The 17,450-nt window shown below is 42.0% G+C and overlaps 1 protein-coding gene across 3 annotated transcripts in view; it reads left to right on the forward strand.

The window, feature by feature from the left end:
- Nucleotides 1-17,450, forward strand: part of edc4 (enhancer of mRNA decapping 4) — an 86,634-nt gene that overhangs the window by 55,129 nt on the left and 14,055 nt on the right. For all 3 annotated transcript variants that reach the window (XM_034177262.1, XM_034177264.1, XM_034177263.1), the window contains exons 27-29: nt 10,666-10,852; nt 12,759-12,978; nt 17,247-17,410. In XM_034177262.1, the coding sequence (XP_034033153.1) occupies nt 10,666-10,852; nt 12,759-12,978; nt 17,247-17,410 (571 nt within the window). The remainder of the gene's footprint in view (nt 1-10,665; nt 10,853-12,758; nt 12,979-17,246; nt 17,411-17,450) is intronic.

Here is a 17,450-nt window from a genome sequence, read left to right on the forward strand (position 1 = left end):
AGTGTGGGACAACTACATTTTGTTTAAAAAAAAATCACAACAGTTGTATGACATTGAATACCCCAATTATGTTTTGATTATTTTACTGATATTTTATTGAGATATTTTAAAACATTAGAAAAAATGTTTCTTTACCATTCATTTTTATCATTGAAGATCAAATGTCTGGGTGTGGGACAAGCACAAAATGGCAATATTTGCATATAATGATGCTGAAAAAAGGTGAAAAGGTCATCATAGACTACTAGAACAAATTTCTTAACACACTTTCATTGTAAAGATAACTATAAAAGTGTGAAATTCCCCCTTTTTTCTGTTTTTCATACAATATGATCAAAGGACATAATAAGTGCCCGTAGTCTAAGAATCACCCATTTACCTTTTTATGTTAAACTGACCTGTTATGGCCTTCTGAAACAATTGATAGCATTGCTCCCATTTTTAAGTTATAAAATACATCTAACGCGTTTGCATGTTTATGGCATTTTCTATGTTAAAGTTAACATTAAGCTGTTAGCATCTCAGCAGATTTGTATTTGTTTTCTGTATAATTAATGGCTTAGAATTTGTTTTAAGAGTCAAATGTAATATGTATATGTCGCGGACATGAACAAGCAAAGTTTTTGCGAGAGTGTTGTCCGGTTTGTGGCTTTGCTGCTTCGTCTACCATCAGTTTGTAGCTTTTTTACTAGTGTTGTCCGGTTTGTTGCTTTTTCCCCACTGGACATTTTTTTTTTTTTTTGGTGCCATTTCCAGATTGTGCCTCCATCTACCACAGAGCAAGCTTTGCAGCGCTTCGCTCGTATTACAAATTGGAATATTTTTTTAGATTTATTTTTATTTATATATTAATAGCAAAAGCAATAATTGCAATAATTAATAATGCTAAAATACAATTTTAGAGAAACAAAAACCTGATTAAACGAACACAACAGAAAAAGATAAAACCATCCCGATCCACACACATCTCCTCCAGCTCCTCAGGGGGAACCCCAAGGCGTTCCCAAGCCAGCTGAGAGATGTAGTCCCTCCAGCGTGTCCTGGGTCTTCCCCGGGGCCTCCTCCCAGTGGGGCGTGCCCGGAACACCTCTCCAGCGAGGCGTCCAGGGGGCATCCGGAAAAGATGCCCGAGCCACCTCAACTGACTCCTTTCAACGTGGAGGAGCAGCAGCTCGACTCCGAGCTCCTCCCGAGTGACCGAGCTCCTCACCCTATCTCTAAGGGAGCGCCCAGCCACCCTGCGGAGGAAACTCATCTCGGCCGCTTGTACTCGCGATCTCGTTCTTTCGGTCATGAGCCAAATCTCATGACCATAGGTGAGGATCGGAACATAGATCGATCGGTAAATCGAGAGCTTTGCCCCCCTACTCAGCTCTCTCTTCACCACGACGGTCCGATGCAGCGACCGCATCACTGCAGATGCTGCACCGATCCGTCTATCGATCTCACGCTCCATCCGTCCCTCACTCGTGAACAAGACCCCGAGATACTTAAACTCCTCCACTTGAGGCAAGGACACTCCAACGACCTGAAGAGGGCAAAGCACCTTTTTCCGGTCGAGAACCATGGCCTCGGATTTGGAGGTGCTGATTTTCATCCCGGATGCTTCACACTCGGCTGCAAACTGCCCCAGTGCACGCTGAAAGTCCTGATTTGACGAAGCCAACAGAACCACATCGTCCGCAGACAGCAGAGACGAGATTCTGTGGTTTCCAAACCAGACCCCCTCTACACCCTGGCTGCGCCTAGAAATTCTGTCCATAAAAATAATGAACAGAACCAGTGACAAAGGGCAGCCCTGGCGGAGGCCAACGTGCACTGGAAACAGCTTTGACTTACTACCGGCAATGCGAACCAAGCTCCTGCTGCGGTCGTACAGGGACCGGATAGCCCTTAGCAAAGGACCCCGTACTCCCGGAGCACTCCCCACAGGGTGCGCCGAGGGACACGGTCGAATGCCTTCTCCAGATCCACAAAACACATGTGGACTAGTTGGGCAAACTCCCATGAACTCTGGAGCACCCGATGGAGCGTGTAGAGCTGGTCCAGTGTGCCGCGACCAGGACGAAAACCACAGTGCTCCTCCTGAATCCGAGGTTCGACCATCGGTCGAATTCTCCTCTCCAGTACGCTGGAATAGACCTTACCGGGGAGGCTGAGGAGTGTGATCCCCCTATATTTGGAACACACCCTCCGGTCCCCCTTCTTAAACAGAGGGACCACCACCCCGGTCTGCCAATCCAGAGGCACTGTCCCCGATCGCCACGCGATGTTGCAGAGGCATGTCAGCCAAGACAGCCCCACAACATCCAGAGACTTAAGGTACTCAGGACGGATTTCATCCACCCCAGGAGCCTTGCCACCGAGGAGCTTTCTAACCACCTCGGTGACTTCGGCCTGGGTAATGGATGAGTCCGCCTCCGAGTCCCCAGTCTCTGCTTCCTCTTCGGAAGACGTGACGATAGGATTGAGGAGATCCTCGAAGTACTCCTTCCACCGCCAAACAACATCCCCAGTCAGGGTCAACAGCTCCCCACCCGCACCGTAAACAGTACTGGTGTAGAGCTGCTTTCGCCTCCTGAGGCGTCGGACGGTTTGCCAGAATCTCTTCGAGGCCGACCGATAGTCCTCCTCCATAGCCTCCCCGACCTCCTCCCAGACCCGAGTTTTTGCCTCTGCGACCGCACGGGCTGCGGCACGCTTGGCCTGCCGGTACCTGTCAGCTGCCTCTGGGGACCCACCTACCAACAAAGATAAGTAGGACTCCTCCTTCAGCTTGATGGCATCCCTTACTTCCGGTGTCCACCACCGGGTTCGGGGATTGCCGCCACGACAGGCACCAGAGACCTTGCGACCACAGCTACGAGCAGCCGCATCGACAATGGAGGTGGAGAACATAGGCCACTCTGACTCCATGTCTCCAACCTCCCCCGGGATCTGGGAGAAGCTCTCCCGGAGGTGGGAGTTGAAGACCTCGCTGACAGAGGGTTCCGCCAGTCGTTCCTAGCAGACCCTCACGATACGTTTGGGCCTGCCAGGTCTTACTGGCTTCCTACCCTCCCAGCGGATTCAACTCACCACCAGGTGGTGATCAGTTGACAGCTCTGCCCCTCTCTTCACCCGAGTGTCCGAGACACGTGGCCGAAGGTCAGATGATACGACTACAAAGTTGATCATCGACCTCCTGCTCAGGGTGTCCTGGTGCCACGTGCCACTGGACACCCTTGTGTTCGAACATGGTGTTCGTGCTCGACAACCTGTGACTAGCACAGAAGTCCAACAACTGAACACCACTCGGGTTCAGATCGGGGAGGCCGTGCTTCCCGATCACCCCCCTCCAGTTCTCACTGTCGCCGCCCACGTGATCGTTGAAATACCCCAGGAGAACAATGGAGTCCCCAGTCGGAGCGCTATCTAGTACCCCTCCCAGGGACTCCAGGAAGGTCGGGTACTCTTCACTGCCGCTCGGCCTGTAGGCCGAGACAACAGTGAGAGACCTGTCCCCGACCCGAAGGCGTAGGGACATGACCCTCTCGTTCACCGGAGTGAACTCCAACACTTTGCGACTGAGCTGGGGAGCAATAAGCAATGCGACCCCAGCTCTCCGCCTCTCCCTGTGGGCGACGCCAGAAAATTGAAGCGTCCAGCCCCTCTCCAGGAGTTGGGTACCAGAGCCCAAGCTGTGCGTGGAGGTGAGCCTGACTATCTCTAGTTGGTATCTCTCAACCTCCCGCACAAGCTCAGGCTCCTTCCCCCCTAGCGAGGTGACATTCCATGTCCCAACAGCCAGGGGCTGTGAGCATGGACCGGGCCACCCGCCCTCGACCGCCACCCAATCCTCTCTGCACCCGACCCCCCTGGCCCCCTCTGCAGGTGGTGAACCCACAGGAGGACCAACTAACAATGAACATAAATAAATAAATATAGAAATAACTGTTTCCTGTGAACACCTAGTGACTTTCACACCCACAGTTCATCCCTGTATCCTGTGAAAACACTTTATGTTTTGTTTTAAACTGTTGAATGTTTGGACACTGCTTTAACTCCTCACCCACACTGTTCCGGAGTCTCATCCCACATAATGAAATGCAGAATCTTGTTTGTACGGCTTTGATTAATTTTAAAGTTGTTTCCCTCTCAATTGATATCCTTCCTCTCCATCCCTGAACAATCTCTGTTAGCAGGGCAGATATGTGAAATAATTGTGGACTTTGGGTTAAAAGCATGAAATTTTGCATGAAGTTAGGAAAAAATATACCAAAAATTATCATTATTTAGAAGAGAGAGCAATGTTAATACTTTGATTTACATTTAATTAGTTTAAGATTTTGTTTTTGGCTGGTTTGCAGTGCCCATATCAAATTTCAAAATGGCTTCCCAGTGGAAAAGTATTTGCAAAATACTATACAACAGTGTATACCTCAGCACCAAAGCACCAGAAGTTGTCAGTTAACTAATGATTCTTCTGTGCTGTTAAAACCTGTCACCTTTATAAATATCTTAAATGTCACTGTATTTCTTCAGTATTTCATTATCCTAATAATATTTGCCTAGTAATAATAATATATGTCTTCATTAATAGTATATAATTAATCAGTTAATTAAGGCTGTGGGCACTCGCTACGGCAGTTGCACAGTGCACTTAAGGTGGGCCCCTTTGCATCTGCAGTTCTTTTGGCAACCTTTCTTGCAGCCACATTTCAGTAGTTCTAGGCATATTCTACTTGCTTCTGGCAGCATGGACCACAAGGGTTGCCATGATCCTGATGTATTTTGCTGCCATCCCCAGTCACTTGGAGATGCTATTTCTGGATTCAGGATAAGTGACTGGCCCCAGATATGACCAGCCTGATAGGCAGCCCTCTTGGTGTGTTGAAGTAGAGCTCCTTGTGTTAGTGGAATTCCTTCGATGGCTCTTCCTTTGCTTGTGAAAAGATGTTTCCGACACACATTTACTTCTTGGTCTCCACTTGTGCGATCATACAGAAGTACAACAAAACGTTGTAATATGGCGAAGTCCTCCTCACTTAGTGACTGAGGTGTTGAGGAAAGGCCACAGAATACCCTGGTAACATCTGCATAAGCTCTCCACACTTCCCAAGCAGTTTTCTTGCCCTTTCCATTGAAGGAAGACACAGTATGGCATCCTGTGAAGCTGTGGAACATTAATAGGGCTTGTGATTTGTCTTCACCCAGTATCTGGGCTAACTTATGGGCTGCAATGAATCGAAGATTTCTTCCTTGCCCAAATGCTATCCACAATTCTGAGAAATGAAATGAGCTGTACAGTGAAATAGCTAGTACCACAACATCTGTATCAACTGTCTGAATTGTTATTTTGTCATGTCCATCACTGTCTGCATGAGAAGCATGGATTAATTAATTATTTTATTTCTCTCACCCAATCATTATATAGGACTGTGTGAAACATAATTATTGACTCTTAAATTTAGGATGTTCAGTTTCTAACCAGCATAGTATATGAATTTCTTATATTGTAGTACTTAATTTAGTGCTTTGTAATGGCAGCCATATTGAAATTTGATATGACTGTCAACAATTATATTGGCCTATAGGAACCCTAAATTAATTTCTCAATATAGATTTAGTATCTTGCACTACTGATACCAGTGTAATACTTACAAAAACTATAGTTAAGTAAAGGTATATGTAACAGAATTCTCTATGAATGGGTGATTCTTAGACTACGGGCACTTATGTCCTTTGATCATATTTTATGAAAAACAGAAAGGAAATTTCACACTTTTATAGTTATCTTTACAATGAAAGTGTGTTAAGAAATTTGTTCTAGTAGTCTATGATGACTTTTTCACCTTTTTTCAGCATCATTATATGCAAATATTGCCATTTTGTGCTTGTCCCACACCCAGACTTTTGATCTTCAGTGATAAAAATGAATGGTAAAGAAACGTTTTTTTCTAATGTTTTAAAATATCTCTGAATAAAATATCAGTAAAATAATCAAAACATAATTGGGGGATTCAGTGTCATACAACTGTTGTGATTTTTTTAAACAAAATGTAGTTGTCCCACACTATTGCCGTAATTTCCACCACAACACTGTAATGTCCCTTTAAATAGTTTGTATGAAAGATTGTTTGGGTAGTTTCTATGGAGATAAACAGTGACATCAGAGCACATGTATATAGCGCCAAATCACAACAAACAGTTGCCCCAAGGCACTTTATATTGTAAGGCAATGGTGTGGTGGAAATTACATTTACAAGGCCAATAGTGCCCGTAGTTAAAGAATCACCCGAATATACCAAAAATGGCGGCCATATTGGAATCCAATATGGCTGCCATAAATATCCAAATTCAGCTTGGCTCCCATCCTAATATTTTTTGGTATAAATTTTTCTATGTTTATGCAAAGTTTCATGCTTTTAACCCAAAATGCACAATTCTTGCATATTTGTCACATATCTGCCCTGCTATGTGGTTTCCGTAAAAGGTTATTTTTGCTTCGTACAAGGTCTGTTTTATTTGGAATTTTACTGTCTGTTAATTTGAATAGTTTTAACTTTAAGACGAGTGAGTGAGTCTTGTTAGCGACATTATGAATGACCCATATTGCCCTTTTTTGAAGAATAGTTAGTGATTTAATTAAACTCGTGTAGTTATTGCTCCAGATCTGACTCTCCAGTCATTGAACTCCAGTAAGACAGTGGAACAGTGCAGCATGCAGAGTGATTTGTGATCCAGAACATGTTTTTTTTAACACTGAAATGTTTCTTGATAATTTGGTTTGTATATATATTTGATGTGTGGTTTCCAACTGATTTTTCATCTATCTTTGCCCCAAGAAATTTATATGAATTACCCCTTTCAAACTCCACCCCATCTATCTGTATTTATACTTGCTCATTCATTCTGCAGTTCCCAAATAACATTAGTTTTGTTTTATTTAAGTTTAATGACAATTTGTTTTGATCAAACTATTTTCAGTGTGTTCATTCTTTCAGTGATTTCCTCCAGAACTATCTGTCAAGCTACAAAACTGCTGCATCCTAGTAAGGGCAGAATACTACTGGAGTGATTTTGAATAAGGAAATTTTTTTTTTTTGTTTGTTTGTTTTTTCCCTCACCAAAAGGGATGCTGCATTTACTGCAATAACCCCAGATTGCATTTCAGAGGTTCTAGAATTCAAAAATTTGGAGGGGGGAATCTTGGGTTTCAGCTTTTTTTTTTTGGTTTTTCACCACTTCCCTGGAAAAAAAAAACACTGGGCGCAGCAGCCACATACAGCAGTGTTCAGAATAATAGTAGTGCTATGTGACTAAAAAGATAAATCCAGGTTTTGAGTAAATTTCTTATTGTTACATGGGAAACAAGGTACCAGTAGATTCAGTAGATTCTCACAAATCCAACAGGACCAATCATTCATGATATTCACACTCTTAAGGCTATGAAATTTGGCTATTAGTAAAAGAAAAAGAAAAAGGGTGTTCACAATAACAGTAGTGTGGCATTCAGTCAGTGAGTTCGTCAGTTTTGTGGAACAAACAGGTGTGAATCAGGTGTCCCCTATTTAAGGATGAAGCCAGCACTTGTTGAACATGCTTTTCTCTTTGAAAGCCTGAGGAAAATGGGACGTTCAAGACATTGTTCAGAAGAACAGCGTAGTTTGATTAAAAAGTTGATTGGAGAGGGGAAAACTTATACGCAGGTGCAAAAAATTATAGGCTGTTCATCTACAATGATCTCCAATGCTTTAAAATGGACAAAAAAAACAGAGACACATGGAAGAAAACGGAAAACAATCATCAAAATGGATAGAAGAATAACCAGAATGGCAAAGGCTCACCCATTGATCAGCTCCAGGATGATCAAAGACAGTCTGGAGTTACCTGTAAGTGCTGTGACAGTTAGAAGACGCCTGTGTGAAGCTTATTTATTTGCAAGAATCCCCTGCAAAGTCCCTCTGTTAAATAAAAGATGTGCAGAAGAGGTTACAATTTGCCAAAGAACACATCAGCTGGCCTAAAGAGAAATGGAGGAATATTTTGTGGACTGATGAGAGTAAAATTGTTCTTTTTGGGTCCAAGGGCCGCAGACAGTTTGTGAGACGACCCCCAAATATTCCTCCATTTCTCTTTAGGCCAGTTGATGTGTACTTTCCAGATGCGCTGTAAGAAGTGTTAGAAAAGAACCAGGACACACAGGAGTCAGGTTCACGTCTCTCTGCTGTTTGGTTTTATATCAGTTTAGAAATCTCCATTGCAGCCGTGCAGATAGATCTTAACGTTGTTACTCAAACATTTTCTGATGATGGCTGTGTCCCGGGTTTCGCCCTGAATTTGGATTCTGTTGATCAGTAAATCTAATTGTGTATCTGACGTTTTTATCTAACTCAGGGGCAGCATTTGAAAATGTTCCTTTTCATAATGAACTGTGGCTGTGATGCTTTGAAAGTGGACTTTTTTTTTTTTTTAAGATTGTGTTGGTGTCACCATACAGAAGCAGGCAGAGAGATGTCTTTTATTTTTAATTACCAAGGATATGATCTGTGCAGAGGGCAGACGGGCTTTCAGTAAACACTGACAGCATCTGTGTTTGAGTTCTTCAGACTGTTTTAATTGAATCCATAATCAGAGATGTAGTCTGAGGTTTTGTCTATAAATCTTGATTAAATTTGCTGCTTTTCGCTGTTGTGCTTTCACTTATTGTAGCCAGTGTTCAGTACTTTGTCTGTGCCGTTTGTGCAGTTTTTTCCTCCCATGTTTAGTTTGCTTGGATTATCAGTTACGTAGGTGTATGCTGAGTTCATGTCTACATTTGAAACATTTGTGTACTGTAGGTTAATATATTTGTGGAAGTTTTGCAAAGCTGTTTGGACATGCGTAAGAGGCCTCGGGTGCAAGACTGATACCATTGAGCTGCTGTTGTTGCACAGCAATATCATAGCTCATTTCAGCCTCAGTCTCAAATCTCAGCAGTGCATACCAGTATTAGTATTGTGGCTTCACGCAGAACAAAAATGTGGTTATGGATTCACATCAGATCAAATGTATTTCAAAGTATTTTCAAACATACAAAATGTGCTTTATGGTTTCTACCATTTTGTATGAAAATATATCAAACTCACACAAAGACATGACAAAATAAAACTCACTGTAAGGAATAAATTGCAGGGGTGGTGGCCAAATGGTTAGCGCACTTGGTTTCAGTGCGGAAGGTTCCCGGTTCAATCCCCACCCCTGCCACGTTTCTCTATGTAATGTGGAGTTGCATCAGGAATGGCATCCTGTGTAAAACTTGTGCCAATTCAACATGCAGATCCACCTCAGATCTGCTGTGGTGACCCAGGGGGAAAACAGGGGAGCAGCCAAAGGGACTTGTGCAAGGAATAAATTATTACCAATCCAAAATTACAAAAAATAGAAAATAGTTGTTTTTACGCCTTGATTTGACAGCTTTGTGTGTCTGATTTTGGCTGGTAAACTGTTCCTAACTTCCCAATGAGCAACGTCTCTACATGTACAGATATCTTCTTTACCCTCTGAACAGGCGTTGTGACATAACTAATTCATAAATCATGCTGATTCTAAATGAAAAGAAAACATCTCTATAGTGCAATATAAAACTAGCCGACACATAACGTACCATAAACTGTCAGATTAGGAGTGGGCGATATGATGTAAAATTCATATCGTGGTATTTTTCACTTTTTGGAAGGCGATTGTATTATACTAGGTATTATGAGTTTTCCATTATGTGACCCCTTTAAAAAAAAAAAAAAAATATATATATATATATATATATATATATATATATATATATATATATATATATATATATATATATATATATAGTTGGACTATATTAATTTTAAAGTCTGATTCTCCATTCAAATATGGCTGAAAAACATAATGAATTAAATAGATATAGATGTATATTAAAAGATCTCTGGCTAAGTGTTCACGATTAAGACTTAAACATGTCTTCAGGGTAAAAAGACTAGTGGTTCAGATTTAACTATTTCCATAGCTAAATTATTTTATAATTCATTATACCTTAAATACCCCGCAATGCGATCCTGGATAAGTGGTTGAAGAGTGGTCCAGTGGCGGGACATTTAGGCTACAACTTAAACATACATTAAACTGTTTTTGGCCACCAGCAAATGAAATGTTTGGAAATCGAACGTTCTAGTTGAGTTTTACCTTTGGAATCAGTTGGTCGCTGATTAAACCTTTTGGGCTTTTGTTGCTTGGTCTTCTACTTTATTCTGCAGCCATGTGTTTGGTGATTGTGGTGAGAGTTAGTGATGGTCTCTGCGAGCCAGGAAGCAACACCACCAACCGAAAGCTGCACAGATCTACACAATCTGTTTTTTTGTTGTTGTTGTTTTTCTCCTTCAGTTGGTTCACCACAACAGATCCCATATGGATCTGCATTTGGGTGTGTGGAACACGTTTCACACTGGATGTCCTTCCTGATGCAGCTACAGATGTACAAGTAGAAAAGGGCGTTGGTGTCTCCAGGCGTACTGATCGATTGCACCACCGCGTTGCATCACGCATAGATCTGCAGTCATTTGTTAATTAGGGGAGGGTGTTTGTTGAAGGCACAAATGTAGTTTTATGCAGATGTTTGAATTTTTGACATATTAAAAAAAAAACTTTGTTTACTCTTTGCAGACATTCAACAACTTGAGACCCACATTAAGAGCAGAAAGCAGAGAGAACAGGAATCAAGGGACCCTGTGATTGGACAGCTCCAACAGATGATTGACAGCTTCCAAAACTCCACTGATCAGCTCGCCAGTAATGTCACGGCCAGCGTCCGGGCGGAGGTCCAGCATCAGGTCCAGATGATGATGGGAAAGTATGTAATCAGACTAACCTTCATTGATAGCGGTGTGTTTTGGAAAATCTGATTAACTGTAACAGTGATGCAGGTATTCCTGATGGTCCTGGATTTCTGTGTTTTGTGGACTTGGGAAAAGGTTTACACCCGGGTCCCTCCATATATCTTGTGAGAGGTGCTGCAGTAGCATGAGGGATCTGAACCACTGCAACACACCATCCGGTCCCCATACGACCAGAATAGCTGTATCCACATTCTCGTCAGTACTTCAGACGTGTGCCTAGTGGGTGTTGGACTGTGCCGGGGCTGCCTCGTGTCACCAGTCCTGTTTGTGATGTTCATGGACAGGATTTCAAAGTGTGGTCAGGGACCTTAGGGTGTCCAGTTTGGGGATATCAGAGTTGCATCTCTGTTTTTTTTTATGTGGTTCTGTTGGCTTCATTAGGCGGTGACCTCCAATGTCCACTGAGCAGGTTTGAGACAGAGTGTGAGGTGACTGGGATGAGGATTTGATGCCTCCAAATCTGAGACCATGGTTCTCTGTCAAAAAAGGATGGATTGTCCCCTCTGGGTCAGGGGAGAGTTACTGCCCCAAGTCCAGGAGTTTAAATATCTCATGATCTTGTTTAGGAATGGGGGTAAGCTGGAGCGTGAGATCAGTAAACTGATTGGAGTGGTGTCTGTAGTGGACAGTCATGGTGAAAAAAGTCTAGCCAGAAGGCAAGACTCTAGATTTACAGTCTTAGCCTCACCTGTGGTCATAAGCTTTGGGTAATGACTAAAAGAAAGTCGTGGACACAAGTGGCAGAAATGAGATTCCTCCATCTGGTATTTAGATTTACACTCCTGGACAGGTTAAGCTCGACTATCCAGGAAGGGCCTCTGAGTAGAGCCGCTGCTTCTTCACATCAAAAGGAGTCAGTTGAGGTGGTTTGGGCATCTGTTGAAGATGCCCCCTGGTCGTCTCCCTGGGGAAGTCTTCCAGGCATGTCCAACTGGTAGGAGGTCCTGGGGAAGACCCACGACATGCTAGAGGGATTATATTTCCCAGCTGGCTCGGGAACGCTTCGGGATCCCCAGGAAGAGTTAGAGACTTGGCAGACGAGAGGAAAGTGTGGGGTGAGCTGCTGCCACCGCGACCTGGACAAGCATCAGAAAACAGATGAACCATTTGCGCTTTTCTAATTTTTTCCATCTGTTTTTATGCGGTTTATTAAAAAAAAGTCCCTAAAAGTAAGTGTGTGTGTGTGTGTGTGTGTGTGTGTGTGTGTGTGTGTGTGTGTGTGTGTGTCAGCTGCAGACATGTTTTATGTAGTGTGAATACATTGCACTTTATGTTTGACGTTTTAAAGACTACAGCATTTCATTGACTTCTTTTTTTTTGGGGGGGGGGGGGGGTAGTTACATGGTGTTGATTAGTAACATTCCGTGCGGTGATTGGATCAGAACAAACACTGATCTTTAGGATATTGGTTATGCACGAGGGCACCTGCTAAGCCAGCTGTCCGGGCCGTATTCACTGTTTATTGAGCAGCTGCATAATGGATTGTGGAATGGAAACGAGTAAAGCCTAATCCTGGAGCTAATGTAAGAGCATAAATTCGATCAGGTCTCTTGTTCCCTCTGCAATTAATTTCGCAGACTCTGGAGTTTGTTTTTATTTTGTTTTAATTTGTCCGGGGCCGAGTGGAAAGACAAGAGAGTAGTTATTGAACTTTACGAGAACTTTTTGAACTTAAGAGGAGGAATGCCAGCACCAGAGTGTCGTTGAAACGATTAATTACTTCAGCAGGTGACCTACGACCCTTCACCCTGACAGGACGTCTGACTGTCTGTGTGAGCTTTGTTTCATCGTTTGTTTCGACTCGTTTATGCTCATAGAGATCAAAGACTTTGGCCGCTGCTGATTCTTCGCTCTCTCCAGTATGCAGGAATCCATCATAAGCCACGTGCAGCGGGTCGTCAAAGGGGAGGTCAGTATGGCCATGAAGGAGCAGCAGGTCATCGTCACCTCCAGCATCATGCAGGCGATGAGGTCTGCAGCCAGCACACCCGTCCCCACGGCGCACCTCGACTACCAGACACAGCAGGCCAACATCCTGCAGCTTCTGCAGCAGGGCCAGATCAACCAGGCCTTCCAGCAGGTAAACCACCACCCCGAAGGCCCGGGTGGTCTGACCGGCCACGCGGCCTGGGTCATCTGACCGGCCACACTTGTATTCATGTCGGTTAAATTTAAATCCACATTATGTGAGTTCTTAATGTTTTATTTGTCTCTGAAAGTGTATTTGTGGTCTGTTTTCCACCCTTGTTCCACTTTTCCAGGCTGTACTGTATTTCCTTGATTAATAGCATTTATTTTTTTCAAACCGTGTGCAGACCCGGCGCCTGAACGAAGCGGCCTCGTATTAACAAAATATAGCTTGCTGTCGGCTCTGTAATTTAGAAGTTTCACATGGCCCTGAGTGTGGCAAACCAAAGACAACTGCTTTACATCCGTCATGTAACGTCTAGTGAGACGTTCTCAGTGTCTTATAATCAGCTTACCTTGCCGTATTATAATAGTTTGAACCATTTGAAGTGTGATTCCTACCTGGATGGTGATGATTTCTTCATCTGGAGTGGGTTCAGGATCTTTTTCTTCCTCCTCCGGCTGCTGCAGGTCACAAATGAGGGTATCGTCAGTGTGGACTCTTCTTGATGATTCAAAGTTTTTGGATGTGACTCTTTAGATCCTTACTGCAGGTTCAGATTTGGCTGGAATTTATGCCCGCTCACTCATGGCTGACCTGCAACAGCCGGAGGAGAAAGAAGAAATTATCGTCCGCACTGACGATCCCTCCCAAAAAATGGTCAAATCAAAATTAACTTTTATACAGTAGTCTAAATTTTCAGATTCCACAACTTGTCCATGAGTTAAGCCGAATCGCGACTTGTGCATGCGTGAGTTAACGGGGCTCACCTGTAATATTTTTATGGCACTTTTTTTTTCCAAAGCTGACAAAATGGATCTGCTAACATTGTGCTTCATTGTGATTCATTTAATGACAATTAATTTTAAGCAGTATGTACCTTGCTGTTTTTTCCCTGCAAACACAACTAGGGCTGGGTACCGAACTTCGTTTTTTTGTGGCACCAACCGAAATAATTTGGTAGTACCGAGTATTGAAACATGCCTCTTTTTTCGGTGCCAAGTTTCGGTACCCAGAGGTTAATCGTGTGCAGTCCACAGCCGTCCTCTTCTCAGCATTCAAGTCCGCCTGTAGACGTTACAGAGCACGAGCAGCCTGGTTCAAAATCTCCACCACCGGACTCCACTTCAACTGCAACTTAATACGTGCATCGCTGCCATTCAGAAGCGGCAAATCTTGCTTCTTAACCCCTCTTAGCCAATAAAATGTCAATTGTGAATCACTGACCGCAAGACTCCTGTCTTGTTGCGAGAAAGAAACGTTCTGTTCAAACAGCTGCGCGGCTCTCTGCTGAGCGAGTGAAGTTAGAAAGATAAAATCCTGTTGGAATTAATAACTTCAAAGCAAGTTGCCGTTTAAATCAAATAACACCTCTTTCCAAACATTGTAATACAAACAAGTTGCAATCGATCAAAAGGTGCCCTCCCACCCCCCCACCCCCCCAAAAAGAAAACAAAGACGTTCTGTGCTGACGTGCTGCAGGTGGCTGAGCTCAGCTTAGATTCTATTGAGACATTCATGCCAAAATGTCTGAAAGGAAATGCTTTTGACAAAAACTACAGAGTGTTTTCAAGTGTTCTTTTGCACTGGAAATGATTTGTTGCTTATTTTTTCTGTAAGAAAACTGCTTGGAGTGGAACATTACCAAAGCTGAAAAATAAAACTCAAGATTTGTACTCTGTGTAATGTAATTTTCTTTTTGTTAGAGTTGATCTTATAAATTCAGTTTTGAAAAAAATATTGTTCAGGAACCGGTATCGAAAATTTTTGATTGATACCCAACTAGGGCTGCAACAAACGATTATTTGGATCATCGATGAATTTGATGGGGTTTCGACACAATTAATTGGATTAGCGGGGAATTTTTTAAAAATGTGCCAGGGAAACAATTTTTCTCTCGTTCCATCACTTTATTTAACAACAGAACATTATTTGAAAATTTAAAATACTTGAAAATCAACAAATCATCAAATGTCCCTTGGCTGTTGAAATATAAAATAATAAAGAATAAAAGTTTATAATAAAGAACAAAAATAATTATTTCAAATGACATTGCTTTATCAAAGTGCTGAGTTGCCATAAAACATTGAAACATATAAATGTTATAAAATATATGGTGAAAGAGTTGTATTTGTTGCTGCAAATGAGCAATTAGCATAACCATTTAACCATAAAACCTAAGTCAAAAACTGTAGCCTGACTCATATGTGCAACATTCTCTGTATAACTTGTAAACTATGTGGTCATTTCACAATGACACATGTGACTCATGTCTCTTTCTCTAAAATTGTATTGTAGCATTATTAGTTATTATTACTATTATTATTAATATATAAATAAAAATTCAAATTATAATTTGTAATACATTTGACTCTTTTACGACAACAAACGCTGAGCCATTAATTATACAGAAAATAAATGCACAAACATTTTGAAATGCCAGCAGCTTAATGGTAACTTTAACATTGAAAACGCCATAGACATGCTAACACGTTAGCATCGGCATTAGCATAAAATACATCTATCAACTGTTTCAGAAGACCATAACAGGTCAGTTTAACATAAAAAAGGTAAATATTCCTCAGACATATGCTCTTTAGGGTTTTAGTGGGGAAAAGTTAAGATAAAGCAAAATAAAACAAATGAAACCAACAAAGCAGCAGCTCAAAGCACTCCATTGGTTCAAGATTCAAAGCAAAGCTCGGTTGATTATATGGAAGAAATGAAACATTTGCGGGAAAACAAAGTTATATAGCAACTAATCGATGGCTAAATTAGTTTACAACTATTTTAATAATCGATTTTAATCGATTAACTCGATTAGTTGTTTCAGCTCTATACCCAGCCCTAAATGCAGTAGCTTGCAGCTTTGTCTCAACGGTGTAGGAACTGTACTTTTTTTTGTTTGTTTGTTTTTTTACATCACTGGTAGACGGAGTCATATTACCGGTATATTGTCTGTCAGCACACATGCTTGAGCAGGAGTCGGCCATTTGGACCCACAACTGCTCACGCAGACAATCAGCCAGGCAGCAACGTCTGGTGGCTAACATACGTGACCTAGCCTTTACACAAGACCGGTGCATATTTCAGGGAGGTGTGTGTTTGTTTGTTTGTTTATTTATTTTCTGGTGGAGTTTTGACCTGGCAATTAAATGAGGTAGGCCCGTATTTTAATCAAGGAAATATGGTGTGTTTGCATGTACCTGCAGACCCTAGTTACAAACACAAACTTCTGTGTGGGGAAAAAAATGAATAAAAATCAAATAGTATTGATTATCTTCATATATTCAACTTCACTGCAAACCAGCTGTCTGTCTGAAACCTTAATGATTAACAAACAGCACTGTTCAACAGGATTGAGGACATTTAATGAGCCTAAAGCCTTTTAAAAACCATTATTAATAAATCTAATTGAAATTTTAGATTTTTCAGCTTTAAAAATATTATTTGTTTTAAATTGCATCCTGCAGTTAATTAAAATGTATTTTGTCTTTTTTAGTGTTTCTCGAACTTTCTCTCACCATGGTCCACTAAACCAATTTAAAAAACTCATCTCATGGACCACTTCACTCTGACATCCAAAAACAACAATAATTTACATATGAGTTATGTTAATCATGACAATATGTTGCAATCTATCACACTTTAGAATATGGTATTGATTAAAACCTAGCATGTTACCCATGGGGATCCATGGGTTTGAGATTGGGTAGTGTTTATAAAATAGGTAGCTGACATTTTTTCAAGGGTGGTAATAAATTATGCAATGTTTATAAAAAAAAAAAATGTGATGTTTTACCAATATCCTCTGTGACCACTAGGGGTCATTCACAGAATGCCAGTGCCTCTTTAAGAGAGGTTTTTCATTATGTTGGCATTCTTTGTGTTATGTCTTGTGGAAGTACTTGTAGAAAAAAAATTAAATTGCCTCTGTGGTGTGTGTGTGCTGATATAAAGGTTTTTTTTTTATGCATTTGAAAATTAGGTTTCTAAGGAGTTTTTTAGTTTAATGAAATGTTTGACATATATTAAATTTTAAGCGTAATGGTTGTTCTTTCTCTATTTTTCTTCTAATATAACGATCACAGACAGATGAGTGTCTTTATGTTTGTAGTTTGGCTGATTGACAGAACCGATGTTAATTAGCACCTGTGATTGTAGGGAAAAATGACTCGATCTCTGAACATGTCGGTGGTTCGTCTTTATTGTGCGTCCAGGCTCTCTCGGCAACAGATCTGAACCTGGTGCTGTATGTGTGCGAGACCATCGACTGTCAGCAGGTGTTTGGGCAGAGCCCGTGTCCTCTGAGCCAGCCTGTGCTGCTGTCGCTCATCCAGCAGCTCTCCTCCAACCTCAGCACCCGCTCCGAGCTCAAGCTCAGGTGAGGAACGCAGAGGTTTGGTCAAGTTAGTCAGAGTGAG

Source organism: Thalassophryne amazonica, chromosome 8 (assembly GCF_902500255.1).
Source record: "Thalassophryne amazonica chromosome 8, fThaAma1.1, whole genome shotgun sequence".
NCBI classification, from domain to species: Eukaryota; Metazoa; Chordata; class Actinopteri; order Batrachoidiformes; family Batrachoididae; genus Thalassophryne; species Thalassophryne amazonica.